Here is a 16788-nt window from a genome sequence, read left to right as displayed (position 1 = left end):
CCCGTGCCCCTAAGGGGAAAAACACAGCTCTTCTAGAAAACCACACAGCAGAGCTCGCAACTGGGACAATCAGAAGAGCAACCCTCTGTCCCCCAGCTGCCTCCCAGAAACTAATTAATGCTGTGGATATAGCTTGCTAATTATTTTGAAAATGACTGCCATCTCCAGTGGCCCCACTGGAGGCCCATGGCCTCTACAAGGTCTTCCCTGATACTAGTGGCACTTTGCTTTCCTCTCCTGGGACGGACAATTTCATCAGAGCCAGTGCGTACAATTGAAAAATCCATTCACTCACAAATGAGTTCTCACTGTTTATCTAAACCCCAAGAGCTATGCCTACTCCAAGTGTCAAAGCCATGAGCACTGGAAACATGATTTCTGGACCAGACTGGTTTCAGCCTGCTATGCAGAAACTTCCCAGGGACTGTGTGTGGATGAAATGTAATAAGGCTGTGTCTAGTTGGTTAAAAAAAAATAATCACAACAACAACAACAACAACAACAACAAAAAAAACTACATTTTTCACTTCTACTCACCTTGAATAACTACTCATGTACACTGGCAGTAAAATCCTGTTTCTGCAGGGTTGGCCCTGCCTGTCAATTTTCCTCAGGGAGATAGCCTTGTCACGTTCTCTGCCCATTGCCTTAATTCATGCTCTTCAGTAACTCAGAGTTAATGGAGCTTATTAGACCCTATCAAAGTAATTCTATGCGTCTATCATAAGACTTCTGTATTAATTTCTTACAAATACATTTGTTATAATGAATAGGCATATGTCCTTTATATCTTACTATTTTCCTTTATGCGTGACCAAAAAAATAATCATCCTTGAGTTAGACAGCAAGTTCTCGGTAACTCTTTGTTTCTTCTTAAAATAATATATAGGACCAATGAGGTGGCTCAGTGACTGATGACCTAGGTCCCATTTGCTTGAAGGTGACAACTAACTCCCCAAAGCTATATTCTGACTACTACACATGATCTGCAACAATTCATGTGCCACTGCATCTCTCTACCGTGTACAAAATAAATAAACACGTGTAATAAAAACATTATCTATGCAAAACACAGCTCCCACCTCAAAGAGAATAAGAAATAGTTTGTTATTGAGCCAAATAGGAAAGGGCATAGAACACAGACTCGGGTTGCCTGGAACAACATATCCACCGTGGAAATGGTCACATAAGATTTGATTAGCCAAGGAACTAAAGAAAGCCCTAAGTCAATGCATTTATCGCCATTGGTAGGGACCACAAGTAGTCAGGGTATAGCAAGAGAAGTCACTACAGGTTATTTTTGTTCTTGGAAGCTGGTGGTTTGCTATGAATACATGCCAAAGGCTTTAACCTGATAGTCAAAAAGATGTTAGGTCAGGCACAGGTATGAACAATGAATGGCTACTGAGAGGAGCAAAGCTAGTCCAAGAGAACTTGACTGTAGACTCCAACATTCTTACGTTCCACCATGGTGAAGTTCTATCTAATCTGTGTCTTAGCCCCATAAAACCTTGCATAGAGATCCAGCTTTCCCCGCCCCTCCAGTTTACATGAGCAATTCTGCTGCTTCTGAGCGTGTTCACCCTCCTCTATCTCACCGTTCCACTACTCAGCTTTTAAATGTTTCTGTCTTTTCTCTGCTCTGAACATTGCAGGTTCTCATTTTCTACCACTGCCCCTTCTACAAGCAATACCCATTCCTGTGGCCAGGGAAGAAGATTCCGGCACCCTGGGCAAACACCACCAGTGTGCAAAAACTGATCCTCTTCTTGGAGACCACCCTGAGTGAGCGAGCCCCACGTGGCGCTTTCCATGTCTCCCAGGCCATCCTCACCCCGAGAGTGAAGACCATTGCCCGAGGCCTGGTGGGAGGCCTCAAGAACACGCTAGTTCACAGGTAAGAGGTGGCTCCTACCCTACAGGTAGGGTTTGTGTTATTGTTTCATTGGTGATGGTAGCTGGTTGATTGGTTTGGTTTGGTTTGGTTGATTGGTTAGGTGGTTGGGTTGATTGGTTGATTAGGTGGTTATCTTGAGATAGTTCAGGCTGGCCTTGAACTCATAATCTTCCTGTCTCTGCTTCTTTGATACTGGAATTTTAGGTTTATATACTTAGCCCCATCTCCCAGAAAAAGTTTGAACTCTCTCTCTCTCTCTCTCTCTCTCCCTTTCTCTCTCTCTCTCTCTCTCTCTCTGTCTCTCTCTCTCTCTCTCCCTTTCTCTCTCTCTCTCTCTCTCTCTCTCTCTCTCTCTCTCTCTCACACAACACACACTCACACACATACACACACACAGACACACACACAGACACACACACACCTCTTATGCTGTGGAGTTAGCTCAGTTAGTAAAATTCTTCTCTTGCAAGCACAAAGATCTGATTTCCAGAACCCCTGCAAAAACCATCCCAAGCACAGTGAGCCCATGTGATCCCAGATAATCCTAGAATCCAACACTGGAGAAGCAGAAACAGCTGGGTACCTGAAGCTAACTGTCTGGCAAACCTAACTTAATTGGCAAATTCCAAACCAGTAAGAGATTCTAATACAAAATGGATTATATCTGAAAAATGAGCGCATGGTTGTCTTCTACCCCACCCCCCACAAGTACATACTTATGTACCTACACACAACTATATCTGCACACACATCACACACGCCATTTATATTGATTTTATTCTGAATAAACAGCAGTAAAACTTGGAGAATTACAAGGGAAAAAACTATAAAACACACTGTTTTGAAAAGTTGTGGATTCTCGGGATAGTATATGAATAGCTCTCTAAGAATCCTTTGAGACTTTGCTAAATGTCTGCATTATTCCATAAATACTCACTCTATTTTGATACTATCACAAGCACTCTGAGTCAGTGTCACCGAGTGACTTTTTTTATGACACACACCCATGGTGATCCTCTTACTGTCCACACTGCTGTCTGCGATACTCACTGGTTAAGAAGCGTTAAATGCAGGCTGCTGTGCTCTATGCTAGGGACTGGGAGATGTTCCTCCGGGAATTTGTTCTTTCATCATTGGTGACCATGAGTCTTGAGTACCATATCACAGCCTCAGATACTCCCTTTCCATAGAATTAGGCCTGATATACAGATAAACAAGGATGAGCTAGTCATTTTATATGAGATGGTATTCTTTGTCCTGGGCACCAGTGAATGATGGATAAAGGATGTCTAGAAAGCATATTACATGTATATATGTGTGTATGTGTATATGTATTTGTGCATGTATGTATATAATGCATGTGTGTATACATATATGTATATGATATATATGTATATAGAGGGATATTAAATACACTTTTCAATGGGCTATCCTTTGTAATATAAGTTAAAGAAACTAATGCACTTAGGTTTTCTAAAAATGATATTTACAAGAATCCGTTTAGTTCTAGAGTTCTGGGTGGTGACTGGAATTTGGATAGTGAAAGCTGTTCAGTCACATGACATGCCCAGTCACATGCTCCATCACATGACCAGTCACATGTCCAGTCAGTCACATGCACAGATCCATGCCCAGTCACACTCATTTGGTTCTGAGTTTGAGAGTGTGGTTTCAGATAATAGCCATATGCCTAGATAGGAGTTTAAAAGGCAAACAACAACTATGTTCTTCCTTCATGCTGAGAACTCCTGATAATGTCAACCATGGACAGAACCACAGGCTCCTTTCCATGCAGCCCTTCTAAGTCTCAATGGAATTAACCATATTCAGCTGGAAACAAAGAAACCCATGGGCTGGCCATGGTACTACGCACCTGCAATTCGCCAGCATTTGGAAGGCTGAGGCGAGGGGATTGTGAGTTCAAAGCCAGGAGAAGCTATGACTAGGCTAGATGCCAACACTTTCTTTGGAGACAAGGGCTACGGTAGAGTGAAATCCTGTGTGCAGCCCAGGCTGGTCTCAAACTGACGGATTGCAATCCTCCTGATTCAGTCTCCAAAAGTGTGAGCTACCATGTCTGGCAACAATCAAACCAAATAAAATCAAAACAAAACAAACAAACAAAACACCTTAATCCAGTGTGGTATCTATTAAAAGGACCTAGAATTATGCATTTTTTTTTTTTTTACGTATTTTCAGGTTCCTGTTCCATTTTCCTCATTCTTTTGGTAAATTTGCAGCTTAACATTATTGACTCATTCAATAAAGTGAAATTTTCTGTATGTCAAGAGAAACAGAAAGAGTACCTGGGAAGAGGCAGATGGAGAGACACAGAAGAGTCCTGTAGCCTTTGCCCCATAGTCTTTCAGCAAAATCTAACATGGACATTTCTATAGTGAAGACCAGCCTACTGCAAATCTGTGTGGGAAGCTAAGAGAGGCTATTTCACATGAAGGATGGGTCCTTTATTCTGAATATAAGGTGCCCTTTTGTAAAAGCTTTTATTTGATTCTTAAATCCAGGCCAGTGTTTTGAAGTGAAGAAGGGGCACATCACTAAGATCCTTGTGGGTCCTCATGGAAGAGAGTACACAGGAAAGCTCTGTGATCCAGCACCACAGATTACAGCTAAGATGACAGCCCCTGTAAGAGCCAAGAGCCTGTCAGGACTGCCGGGCTTCTTTCTGTGCAGTGCTGGGCACTGCTGTGAGCATAGGGGATGTCTAAGCTTAGTTTCTTAGTGTTCTCAGACCTGTGGTTGAGTTAGTAGTGCCTGGATCTGGTCAGTTCACACTGGTTACAGCTGGTAACCCGCAATATCACTATTCTTCTCATGGTGTGCTTCCTTGGTCTTGCTGCCAGAGAATCCCAGCCTCTCAGTTTAGCGATCATGAAGATAGTGTGAGCACAAAGGCAAGGTCTCCAAACTAGTAGTGATAATGTGTCCCTTAAATGAGTTGCTCTCTTGGCATCCTAGCCCTTTCTGGTCATGGGAGTATTTGGGGTGTGATCCTACATTCCTGTGCCTACACATCAGTGGAGGAGGAACGTGGCTCTGGTTAGGAGTCTGTTCCCAAGTGCCAGCAAATCACATGACTGTCATTTCACCACTGAGTAACCTTGGGCTCTCCCCAGTGAGCACCAGCACCCCGAAGGCTGTCTGAACTAGCTAACCATACAGGGGTGCTGTGTAGCTGATACTAAACCCTGTTCAACAGCTCAAACCCATGGAAGACCCACTATGTCTTCCTACTGTCGACCAGCTAGTTTTCTTGGTGGGAAGCTAATCCCCAGCTTTTAGATGCACTTTGAACGTGAGAATCTGTTGTTCACGTTGGTTCATCATCCTGGAAAGAAGCCCCAGACATATGTAGCCAATTCAGATGGAATTTCTGTTGTAGTCTCCCTCAGACTGGAAGACACCTGATCCTTAGTACTCACAGTGAGTCAGGACAGAGTCAGGAGGCCTGATGTTGAAGCCTGTAGGGTCCCTATTATTGTCACTGAATTATGTTTCATCTCTTCAAATGCTCGTATTAAAATAATAATCCAACCAGGTGTGGTGGTGCATACCTTTACACCTAACACTCCAGAGGCAGAGCAGACAGATCTTTGTGAGTTCAAGGCCACCCAGACCTATGTACTGAGCCCCTCCCTCAAATAAAATAAAACCTTAATCCGAACGTAAGTAAATTTGGAGAAATTGCATTTTAAAGAGGGAATTAAGTTGAAAGGCCATTACGAGTTCTAATCTACTCATGCTGTAGTCCAAAGGAAACTTAAACCCAGTGACAATAGAAGCTAAGCATGGCAGTGTAAGCCTGTAATCCCAGCACTCGAGCAGAGGAGGGTACAGTCAAGGTCATCTTTGAAAATGTAATGCAATCTCCAAAAACAAACAAAAGGCAATAGACTACAGGAATATGTGTGTGCACACAGAGAAAATGACACATGGGGTGCTGTGGGGGGAGGCCTGGGGAGGAGGAAATCACCTGCAAGTCAAGAATAAGGGCTTCAGAAAAAGTTCAGCCTGCAGCCTCTAGAACAGGGGAGAATAGTGCCAGTTCTTTGAAGTCAACAGTGTATGTGTTATTATGACAGCACAAGTGAGCTAACACAGTCCCCTGGGCAATGGGGTGTCCCTGTACACGTTCTTGAAGTCTCTGAGATGAGCTTTTCTTCATCACTTAAACTAGAAAGTATGGATTATAGTCTGCAAAGGGCCGGGGTGGCCACTAGGTGTCTAGTGTCATTTCCCCAGAATGACCAGCAAGTGGCGCAGGATCTCCAAACAGGCTCTGATCAGGGAGCTTTTGAATTTCTAAAAGTAACAGGCTCAACTACCTCTGTGTCCTTCATGTGGAATGCTGTGAAATCTTGGTCTTTTTCTCTGAGGGTTCTGTGTTTCTCAGCCCCTCCTCTCAACACTTCACTGTGTGAATATATAAGGAACGTCCTATTCCTACTCCCACAAGTGTTTCGCTCTCTACCTCTTTACTCCTTTGTTTTTGACCCCTTTCTTTGGCCAAATACATGACCCTGCTCTAAGCAGCCATTGCTCTGAACAAGATGTACTATCTTTCAGATTCGTCCTGAGGGAAGAGTAGCTGAAGGCCAAGGAATATTAGAAAATTAAGATCTTCGAGTCCCAGCTAAAAATGAAAGGACTTTTGTCAGTCACAACCAGCTAACACACACACACACACACACACACACACACACACACACAGAGTAAATTGATCCATAGAACTATTTCAGCCCATGGCAGTTTAGTCTCTGCTGACTGAGAGAAGAGCTGAGATCTTAGCACCACTTTCTAGAAGACCAAGAAATGAGGGTGCATCATGGTAGAGCAAGGGCGGCTTCAAAGAAGGATAGAAATGGGGGGTTGAGGGGACAGCCAGAGAGAGCAAGAGTAACAGAAGAGAGGGGGCCATGGATGCTATCCAGAGCAAATCCCACCCAAAGGATTCCTAGTCCTGCAATCAGCTCTAGGCCAGTTTTTCCCTTCCTTTTCTGGGTATTTAGTGAGCTGTGTTTACCATGAGGCCAGACAGCCAGTAACCTTGATTGCTCTCCTCCTCAGTGGTTCCTCACACTTACATCACATTGGATTGAAAGTGTTATTTACATCATGAGCTGTGAGCCTTTGTCACACCAGAGGTCTCCTGTTTATAAAATAACCCTAGTAACTGTATTCAAGAGATGGCTGATTAAATTGTAATCTATTAAGGAGCCATGAACAGTACTAGGATAACTGTCTCTTCGGAAAGTGATTCCCGACCCCTTACTCTATGCCTTTTGTAAAAATTAACTGCTGGTAGTTTTAAAGAGTGAAATAAAGGTGAGCTCTCTGAGGCTTTCAGAAGGAAATGTGAAAGGAAATCTTTGTGATTTGGAAGTGAGTGTTTCTTAAACAAATCACAGAAATTTAAAAAAATTGATGGGGGATTGGAGAGATGGCTGGGATTAAGAGCACTCACTGGAGAGGTAGCTAGGGCAAAGACCCAAGTTCAGGTCTCAGCCTGTAACCTCAGCTCCAAGGGATCCAACTCCCTCTTCTAGATTTGGTGAACACCTCTGCATACACATGCAGGTACCCTCACAAAAACACATTCACATAAACAAATCTGTCTAAAGAAAAAAACGATAACAAATTTCACTCCATCAAGATTAAGAAATTTAGGATCATCAAACTATTTTGTTGAGAAAAATTAAAAGGCAAGCTACAAGGTAGAAAAAAATGTTTGCCAGATATATCTGACAAAAGACTAGTATCCAGGATGTAAAAATGATTTCTAAAATTTAGCATTTAAAAGAAGAAAGGGTGAATACTATCAAACCATGTTGTGTGAAACACTCAGAGAATGAACACAAAAATGCAAAAGATTAAAAAAATGATTAAAAAACTAAGTGGAAAAATTCTTAAAGTGATGAATACATAGATACTTGCAAGAAAAAGGTACACAAGTCCAGTCTGCATTGCCAGCAGTCCTCCTGCTTCAACCTTCCACAGGCTAGGATCGAAAGCATCAGTCACCACACTTGGTTTAGAGTGACTAGACTTCAAAACACTAGTGGGACCAGTTTTTAGGGAGAACGTTAACTGTCTGGAGTTTTCCTGTTCTGTTGGTGAGACTGTAAAGTAGAGCGGCCCCCCTGAGGAAAGCACTGGCAGTTTCTTATAAAACTAAATATAAATAAACCCTATCATAGACCGGTTTTGTCCCTTGATTTTTATCCAAGTAAAATAAAAGATGATGCCCATAAAAAGACTCATAAAAGAATGCCCATAATAGTTTATTCATAATGACTGCAAATTAAAAACAGCCAGTGTATCTCTCAATAGAAAAATAGATAGGCTATGTTGTATTCATGCAGAAAGGCAGTGATACACTGATAGGTAAGTGGCAAGCAAAATAGTAAAATATAGGAAGAGATAGGAGCAGATCTACTTACTGTAAAGCTTCTTTCGATTTGTAATATGTTGGAAATTTTTTACGAGGAACCCTAAGGACCTAACAATAAGAGGACTGTTGGACTTGGTGTTACAAGGTCCTGTTAACGTGTCTCTTTGATGCTAGAAGCAAATAGTCTTTTGCATAAGAGAATCATTGGAAAGGTTAGTTCTGGTGGAAGGCTCATCCATATCTGTGGGGATACAAGGCTTATGTTCAAGTCGCCCCAGGGGCTTATATGTTCCTCATACACATTTTGTAGTGACAGAAATGGCTTATTTCCTTTTCTGCAGTTGTCAGTCTAACCCCAAGTATCTATCTGTTTGTCTTCTTTTCACCCAATGCTTCCTCCGTGTAGGAATCTCCCTGCCATCCTTGATTGGGTGAAGACTCAGAAGCCTGGAGCCATGGGCGTCAACATCATTACATCTGACTTCGTGGACCTGATAGACTTTGCCACAACTGTGATTGAGTTGAACGACCTTCTAGAAGATCGAGCTCTGCCTAAGTGTTGAATTGATGCTTTGTTTAATGTGATGTTGAGGCTATTGATCCAAGGTAGGATTCTAGAGGGTTCTAGTAAAGATGGCTCACTCCTAGGCAGTCACAGGGACGTAAGGAAGAGAAAGAAGGCCCTCTCCCTTTCCTCACATAGCTATTTGGATTTAAAAAAAAAAATCTAAGGGTTTTCATTGCATTTTCCCCAAATGAGACTTTTACAACCTTAAGTCTAAGAGAAGAATGCATATTTCTTATGCTTAACATCAGGATCGCCCCCAGTGGCTTGTGGTGGCAAATAGAAGATGGAAGCATCCTTTTCAGGCTCCATGGGCTGTGCAAGATCTTAATTGGCCCAGCTTCCTGTTGTCTGCTGGGGTCATTTGAGCCTGTGTGAAGACTAAATCAGAAAGGCATTCTTGGTCAGAAGAAAGGCATAAACAGGCATGGACCACCCTAAGAGGTCTCTGCCATCAACCTAGAGCTCTAAGAGGTTCCTAGAGAGACAAAAACCAGGTCTCTCATGAACTGTACTGTATCACAACTTTTCTACGAGAGCAGGATATGTTTATTATCACTGCCCAGTCACAGGCTAGCTCTGCGTATCTTGGACTGAAGGTGGGCACCTTTATTCTTCATATAAACAGTGCACACTACCCTTGCCATCAGAAATTCGTTTTCTTATATTAATGTATTTTGGGCCCTATCTTTTAAGTGAAAGGAACTTTAGTGGGAAGTCTTTTGTGTGAGGGCCCCAAATGAACTAAACATGCATGTTTGTTGCATGCCAGAGTTCTTTGATTTAACTCCGTAGCTTTCTCTCCAAGTGATTATCAGGCAAGTACCTGGACCATTTTAGCAAAGTCCTTTTTGGAGCGAAGTCTTCAAGCCAGATAGCACAATCATTTTATGGTTGTCTGTCTGGGTCCTGGCCTGCTGCACGACACAATGCTTGTCTATGACACCGTGGAGGCTAACACAGGATGCGTGGAAACGTGCAATGGAATTAAAGGATGATGCTCCAAGTAGGTTTGGAGCCAGTCTGTAACTCCTTGCAAACAAGACTACCTCGGGGACATTTAGCCTGACTTGTATGTCATCATTGTGGAAGAAAAGCAATGCTGGACGCTTCGGCTTGTTTTTCCATTCAGTCTACTTTCTGTGGGTTGTTCTGCCAACTGCCTTTGCACGACGGCTTGGAAACACAAGGGGATTTTTTTTTTAATTGATAAGAGGTGGCTTTTCATTGATGAGAGCCCTCTTTTGTTTCATTTGCTTTGTTTGCGTATTTATTGATTTATTTATTCATAGAGTAAGGATCTGCGGTGTCCTTTGCCTGAAGAATACTCACAGATGTTTACTGGACATTTCCTACCCAGGATGCTGCTGTGGTCGTCCACCCATGCACTGCATGGTGCATCTCAGGGGCTGTGAGTGACCTCGGAACTTTGCTGTGGAGGCCCTCCCCCTACCCAAGCCTGCTGAGGACAATTGTATAGGTGTGAATGTGATCCAGATCTAGGAAACTACTGCCAGAGGCATGCACAGGGACACAAGCATCATGAAAAACTCCACAGGCACTTCTGTTAGAGACTGGGAAGAGAACTAGGAATAATGGCAGCGCGTGTATGTGAGTGTGCTTTGCTAACCCTCAGCCCTATTTGAGAATCCCTAAGGAGGTGTCAGATTCCACATTCCTAAGGAGGAATATAAACAGGCAGTCCTGGGTGGGGATGTGCATTTAAAGAGATTGCTGGACCTTCTTCTAGTACTTCTCCCATCTCTCCCTTTGACTGCCTTGTCAGTTGTGCATGCTGACTTCCATGGGGATATCTTGGGTGAGCTATTGAAAACATGCATGCCCCTAATGGCTGACTATCTGACCTTTCGTTCCCTAAAGTAATTTAGGCTTTGACTTTTCACTTCCATAGTTCATGGAGGCCACAGCACAAATGCCTCTGAGAAAACCTTATTTAACTTCTCCTGTTCTTGAATTTGAATCCTGCCCAGAGGTGGCTTCTGAAATGATCTTGTCAAATTTGGCAAGGCTTCCTCATTGCATAGGAGTGCATACCCCCATCATCTTAATTTCCCTTCTATTGTGATTACTGAGCTCTACAGAGAAGCTCCCAAAACCTAAGCCTATCCTCACGTTTTTATTTTTGTTTTTTATTGTTGCATTATTGTTTTGGTTTTGGTTTTAATCATCAATTAGTCACAAGGGACTGCATCCCTCCCTATCTGTTAACCCTTTGTTACTTGGCAAAGAGATAAGGGGGCAAGAAGAGAGTCATTATGTTCTGTTTTATTTGCGCCTCAGCTTTGTCCAGGTGCTTGGTGCTACGGAGCCTGGTGTGTCAGCAGGTATCTGCACCGGATGGATACCAGTTTCACTTTAAGGCTGCAGACTGTTCAGTGAACTGTTTACTTCGTTTTCTCCCTTTGTTCTTAAATACACAGTTGTATTTCACTTCTGACATTTAAGTGCACCTCAATGCTGGCACGCTGTACCATTAAGCATAACACAGAAGCACAGAACACTTCCAAGGCCACGTGTATGGGCCCTTTCTCCCTTAGTGAGTACAGGAGTACACAAATACCGGCTTGTCCATGGTGTTAGGTTCCCAGCCTTGCTGATATCCTGTAAGTCTGAGACGTAGGGGGAGGATTAGTCACAATTCCTTCCAGGAATTACTCAAATCTCTGCCCCAAGAAAAGCCTTCCAATGTGGTAAAGGCTGCGTGTATTCTGTTCCTTGAGGACCAGGCAGAAACTCAAGTGAGTTGGACAAAGAAAAAAATAGAACATGGGCCTCAGGGCTCATTCTGCCATAGTTACAAATAAGAATTCTGACCCAAATATATCACACGTTCTCTAAAATCCAGGGAGTCATTCAGATTTTTTAAAAAAAGGGGGGGGGGGCTCTCATAGTTGTTCAGAATTAACTTCAAGAGCAACTAAAAAACCTGTTTAATTAACTTAGTTTCAGAGAATTTGAGGTCATTTCTGTTTGGAAATTTAACTGGGTTCTTCATGAACTCTCTGCACCATTCCAACACAGCCATATTTCTTTGATGACCCAGACCTAGATGCCCTAGGTCTCTGTGGGTTAGAGCAGTGTCTCAGGGCTTGAACACTGAGTTTATCAGAAGTTCCAAGTATGTTATGGATGGAGACAATTTTCTTAGGATTGAACGGAGAGGTCAGGATGGATGTGGTGGAAGAGATTGGTGAGTGTTTGAGGATTTTGTCTGAAATTATGGCAGATCGTAGAGGTAATGCAAAAAAAAAAATGCTTATATTTGCTGCATAAGATTTGATAGTCATTGTTTTCTCTAGTGCTGGGTCCAAACCCTGAGTTTTTTAGAACTTTTAAGCTAGAGTTTAGAGTTCAAATCCAACATTTTATATACATGCAAAGAAAAGCACAAGATCTGAGCAGAGATAATGACAGACCTTAAGAATCCCAGATTTTTTTTTATAGCTTCATTTTTCACATCTGAAAATGTATGCTTCTGTCCACGAAGGCAATAAAATGAAGTATTCTGAGATTATGTGAAGCTTTCTGATATGTCTGGATATTTGCATTTTTTTTTTCAGTGTTTAGGGTTAGGGTTAGGGTTAGGGTCAGGGGTGAGGGGTTAGGGTTAGGTCGCACCAGTAGGAAGCATTTCCAAAGAGACATGATGTGGCCCACCCATAAGCACAGATTGAAAGGTGGAGACCCAGAAGAAATCCAGACTGAAAAGAAACTGCTATTTTCTCTGAGAAGCAAAAGGGCTACATGCTGACATCATCACAGAGGTTTTATGATGTCCTTGATTGTTATGTTCTGGTAAACAGAACAGGCTAATGAATGAGCCTCAGCCAGGAGATCCCCTCCCTTAGCTGAGCAACTGGTCCCAGGCTAAGCTGTCATTGCTTCTTTTATCTTTAATAATGATGCAGATCTCAGATGGCTGGTTCATAAACTGCATGAGGTCCTAGAGCTCGGCCTAAATGCCTTGGACTCTGGGGATGTACCCTTAGCATGAGTCTTCCTTTTGTGCATACATGCAGAGAATAATATGGTTAGAGTCATGCAAGAGTGTGCTACAGTCTGGTAGAATTCGACTATGTGTTATACCTTCCGGAGTCTATGTACTGTGTGGGGCTCAATGAAATCTGCCAAAATGTATGTGGGCCACTGAGAGGTGGGCTTTCTCTAGAGAAACAGTAGACACTGAGAGTATCAAACATCCAAGATGACAGGAAGCTTATTTGGTGCAGCATAGAAGAACATAGAAGTCCCTCTAGATTTCTTTAACTGTCTAGCGAATCTTAGCCCACTTCCACAGCTGCTTCCTTGTAGGTGATACCACGGTTTCATTACTCAGTAGTGTCACCTTGGGACACAGGGAGAGTGGACTGATTGAATAACAAGTGGTGTCAATATAAACTTCCCCTCAATTCCAGATGGTTCTAATCAGCTTGTTACTGCCCCCAAGAGACCTCCTACGTCCACAGTGTTTGGCTTCCCCAGCTTCCTGCTACACACACTGACACTAATGGCCATATGTCTGAGCTAGCCTAACTCTGAAGCAACTCTACAATGATGCTATTGAATCTTTTTTTTTTTTAAATCGATGTCTTAGACAGTGTAAAAATATTCTAATATCCTGCTCTAGAATCTGTGCTTTAGCACCAAATCCAGCAAAGTTGTCCTTAAAATTTACCAAACCCATTTTAAAACAAAATGGTTTGAATAAGACCGTTCTCTCCTCTCTTTTGGGGGAATTCAGAAGCACATCTATTGAGGCAACTGCATCAACAATCTCGACGCATTCTTCTGTCATTCTTCCCCATGCCCCTCGTAGAATGCTACTTTCCCCTCTTGTCCCCTAGCATCTTCATCATCTGCTGACGACTGCGTCACAAGATGCTCTGACCATGATGGTGGTTGTTCTTTAGCCTTCTCAAATGCATTATTCTGCCTCCTGCTCTCACCCAGTCATTAGAACTATGCTTAGAGCCCCGAGTTGGGACCAATGTTTAATTCATATAGCACAGGCTCGATCACAGGGTTAAATCCACTAAGAAGCATAGCACTTTGAAAAGTCATACAGGCCTTTGGCAGCTCTGTATAGTTGCAATGTCACACCCTGTTATTGGTTTATAGCATTAATAATATGTCAATTATAGATCTATAATATCAAGATGGTAACTCTTGGATCATGTTCTAGAAATAATAATACCTTGCTGCTATTAATTATTACCCAAGTATGAATGAGTATTAACTGCAGGTTGTGTATGCATTATTTGTATCATGTACATGCCAACTGTAATACTTATCCTCCCTGACCAGTCACTTAAAATTACAGAAATTGTCATAGTAAAAAAATGTCTTGGTCAGTTCAGACAATTTGTGTATCTGATAAATGCTGTAATGGAGATTATATTTTGTCTTCTATTCATTGACTTAACTGCAATGCATGTGGTTTGCTAAACTTAAGAAATAATAATCAATTTTTACCAATTTTAAGGTTAGGGATAAGATTGTGCATCTATGCTACTTGACACTCTGAGATGTATCTTGTGGCCTGACTGTCGATGTCATACACACTTCACTTGCCTTCTTTCCCTCTAGGAAGTAATTGTTGAGTTATATCTCTTCTTTCTTAAAACCTGGATTAAATCACTTAACTCATCCTAAACTATTGTGAAGCCACAGTACCTCGTTTTAACTGTGAAAAAAAAAACAAAGTGTTAATAGGTCTGCCCATATGATGTGTTTCCTTGTATTTGATTTGAGCCAGTTAACAAGGTTTAAACCTAGTAATAAACACGAATCTTTAATACCCATGTTTCCTTGGTTTGAATGGACGTTTGCTTACTCACCTATGTCTGTTTTGTAAAGAGCTGAAGTGGTATCAAGAAGACTCATCTAAGCCTATCTGGGGTCCCTAAGATGGGCAGTGTGTGGAATGTGTACACTGCCATGCCCGTCCTTAGCACTCCAATTCTTCCTGCTAAAGTTAGCCCAGACCTTAGTGACATCCATTAGTCCCACTTGATCACCATCTCTGCCTCACCCTAATTTCATCAATTACTGGGTGCAAAAATACTCAGAGGTGACCTAGCCATGCAGATAGTGGATAAATAAGACTAACCTGACCTCTCTGCCGCAGTGGAGATTACGATATTGTCTTCTCGTAATTATTTTTAATGTCATACTTAGATCTATTTTATTTCATCAGAAAGACCCCATTTTTTGCCTTATACATTTCCAAAATAATGAGTTGTTATAAAAATCAATTTAGTAACCAAAGCGAGCAGGGGCTGGAGGAAGAGGGAGAAGGGAAGGGGAAATTAATTAATTAATTAATTAAGCAGAGATCAACTTAATTTTGAGTAACAATGCATCTCATGAAGCCAGGTACTGGAGAAATCATTAGGAATGACAGTATGTCTGTTAAAGCTACCTCTGTGATTTAAGAAGGATGCCACAGTGGGATTTCTCTGTCTGTATCTAGCTGTTGCTTTTATGAACCTGCCACACCTGCCTCTGCCCAACTTTCATGTACATCATAGTTAGTGAATCACCCCTTCTTTTATTTAAAAAAAAAAAACCTTTTATTCATATATAATGTATGACTCTATGAAATACCAGGTTTTACCACTGTAACCTCATGAATGTGGTATACTATGGCCAGGCCCAAAGGCAATCAAACTGGGTTTCATTCATATCCCATTATTGCAAAGATATTGTTCTCCTTCTCAGCAAGGCTTTGGTCGAGGCATTGCTTCTCTGACAAGGAAGCTCTTGCATTATGTATGGACTCCATAATTCCTAACCACAGATTTATTTATTTATTTATAAGCATAGCACATGCTTGGACCAGAATTTCAAAATGAATTCCATCACCTCCCATCTGTGTGACCGTAGGCAAAGTCTTTATCTGTAAAATCGCAGTAACAGCTACTTCTGTTAGAGGTGTGACTTTGCAACCTACACTCCATAACTAGCACCATGCCTGTAACACAGTTGCCTGATAACACACGTATTGATCGAATGATTTGGTGGGAAGTAATCACTGAGACATAGAAGAGAGAACTTCAGACAGTGTGGTCCACACATGGGGCTTGACAGCAAACGGTCTGGATGACACTGAGTACCTAGACTTTGATCACCCTCTTTCTTCCCCACTCCAATTGTGAGGGAGTTCAATGGCAAAGACATCAGTAGCATGTAAGGAAGACATTGGAGACAATGTCCTAAGAAGTAACCGTCATCTATATTTCTACATTCAACTACTGGAAATGGCGATTCTTTATTTCTTAGGGTGTATCTTAGAAACAATCAATAAAAATATGTTTTTTGGTATAAAAAGTTGTGAAATTCCTGTACCAAATATGTGTTGTTCAGACAGTGGGACTCATACTGTAACTGGTGACATATATGGTGATGTACAGTCCAATGATGCATATAATCATATATTACATGGTTACAGGTGATCATCTCCTTAAGTAAAACGAATACTGTTAACCCCTTATTCAACTCTAATCGATTAAGAGTGAAGTCCCAGCTGAGGAAACGTTTTTATCATCTAAAAGGAAAGAAGCTGTAGTATCCAGCTGGCGTTTGATGTCAATTTGCTCCTGTTATTTGTGGCAAGTATTTACTTGGTAGCAAGTGGTGCTTCAACAGTGACATAAATTTCCCTTTTAAGATTGTTTTCAGCTTTCTAAAGAGTGTGTTGTGAAGAAGTTACAGGAATAACCTACATTTCTGACCCTTTCTAGACTTCCTTGTGTGGGGGACACAGCTAATGCTGCCACCCACACACTTACCCCAGAACCAAGTTCCACTGCACTTTTTCTTACAAGTTCTTTGCTTGCTCTTTTTTTATTTTTTTCAGGACTTCATATTTTTTGTAGGCATCCATCTTCCACATTT

At 41.8% G+C, this 16788-nt stretch overlaps 1 protein-coding gene across 1 annotated transcript in view; it reads left to right on the top strand.

Annotated features, from left to right (window-relative positions):
• Positions 1-14689, top strand: part of Plcxd2 (phosphatidylinositol specific phospholipase C X domain containing 2) — a 52764-nt gene extending 38075 nt beyond the window's left edge. Inside the window, exons 3-4 of the mRNA XM_034515158.2 lie at positions 1656-1897; positions 8713-14689. Of these exons, the coding sequence (XP_034371049.1) occupies positions 1656-1897; positions 8713-8869 (399 nt within the window). The 3' untranslated portion in view covers positions 8870-14689. The remainder of the gene's footprint in view (positions 1-1655; positions 1898-8712) is intronic.
• Positions 14690-16788: the final 2099 nt, after the last annotated feature.

This window comes from Arvicanthis niloticus, chromosome 12, assembly GCF_011762505.2.
Source record: "Arvicanthis niloticus isolate mArvNil1 chromosome 12, mArvNil1.pat.X, whole genome shotgun sequence".
NCBI classification, from domain to species: Eukaryota; Metazoa; Chordata; class Mammalia; order Rodentia; family Muridae; genus Arvicanthis; species Arvicanthis niloticus.
Note: the sequence above shows the minus strand (reverse complement) of the source record. Positions and strands in the feature narration are given on the sequence as shown.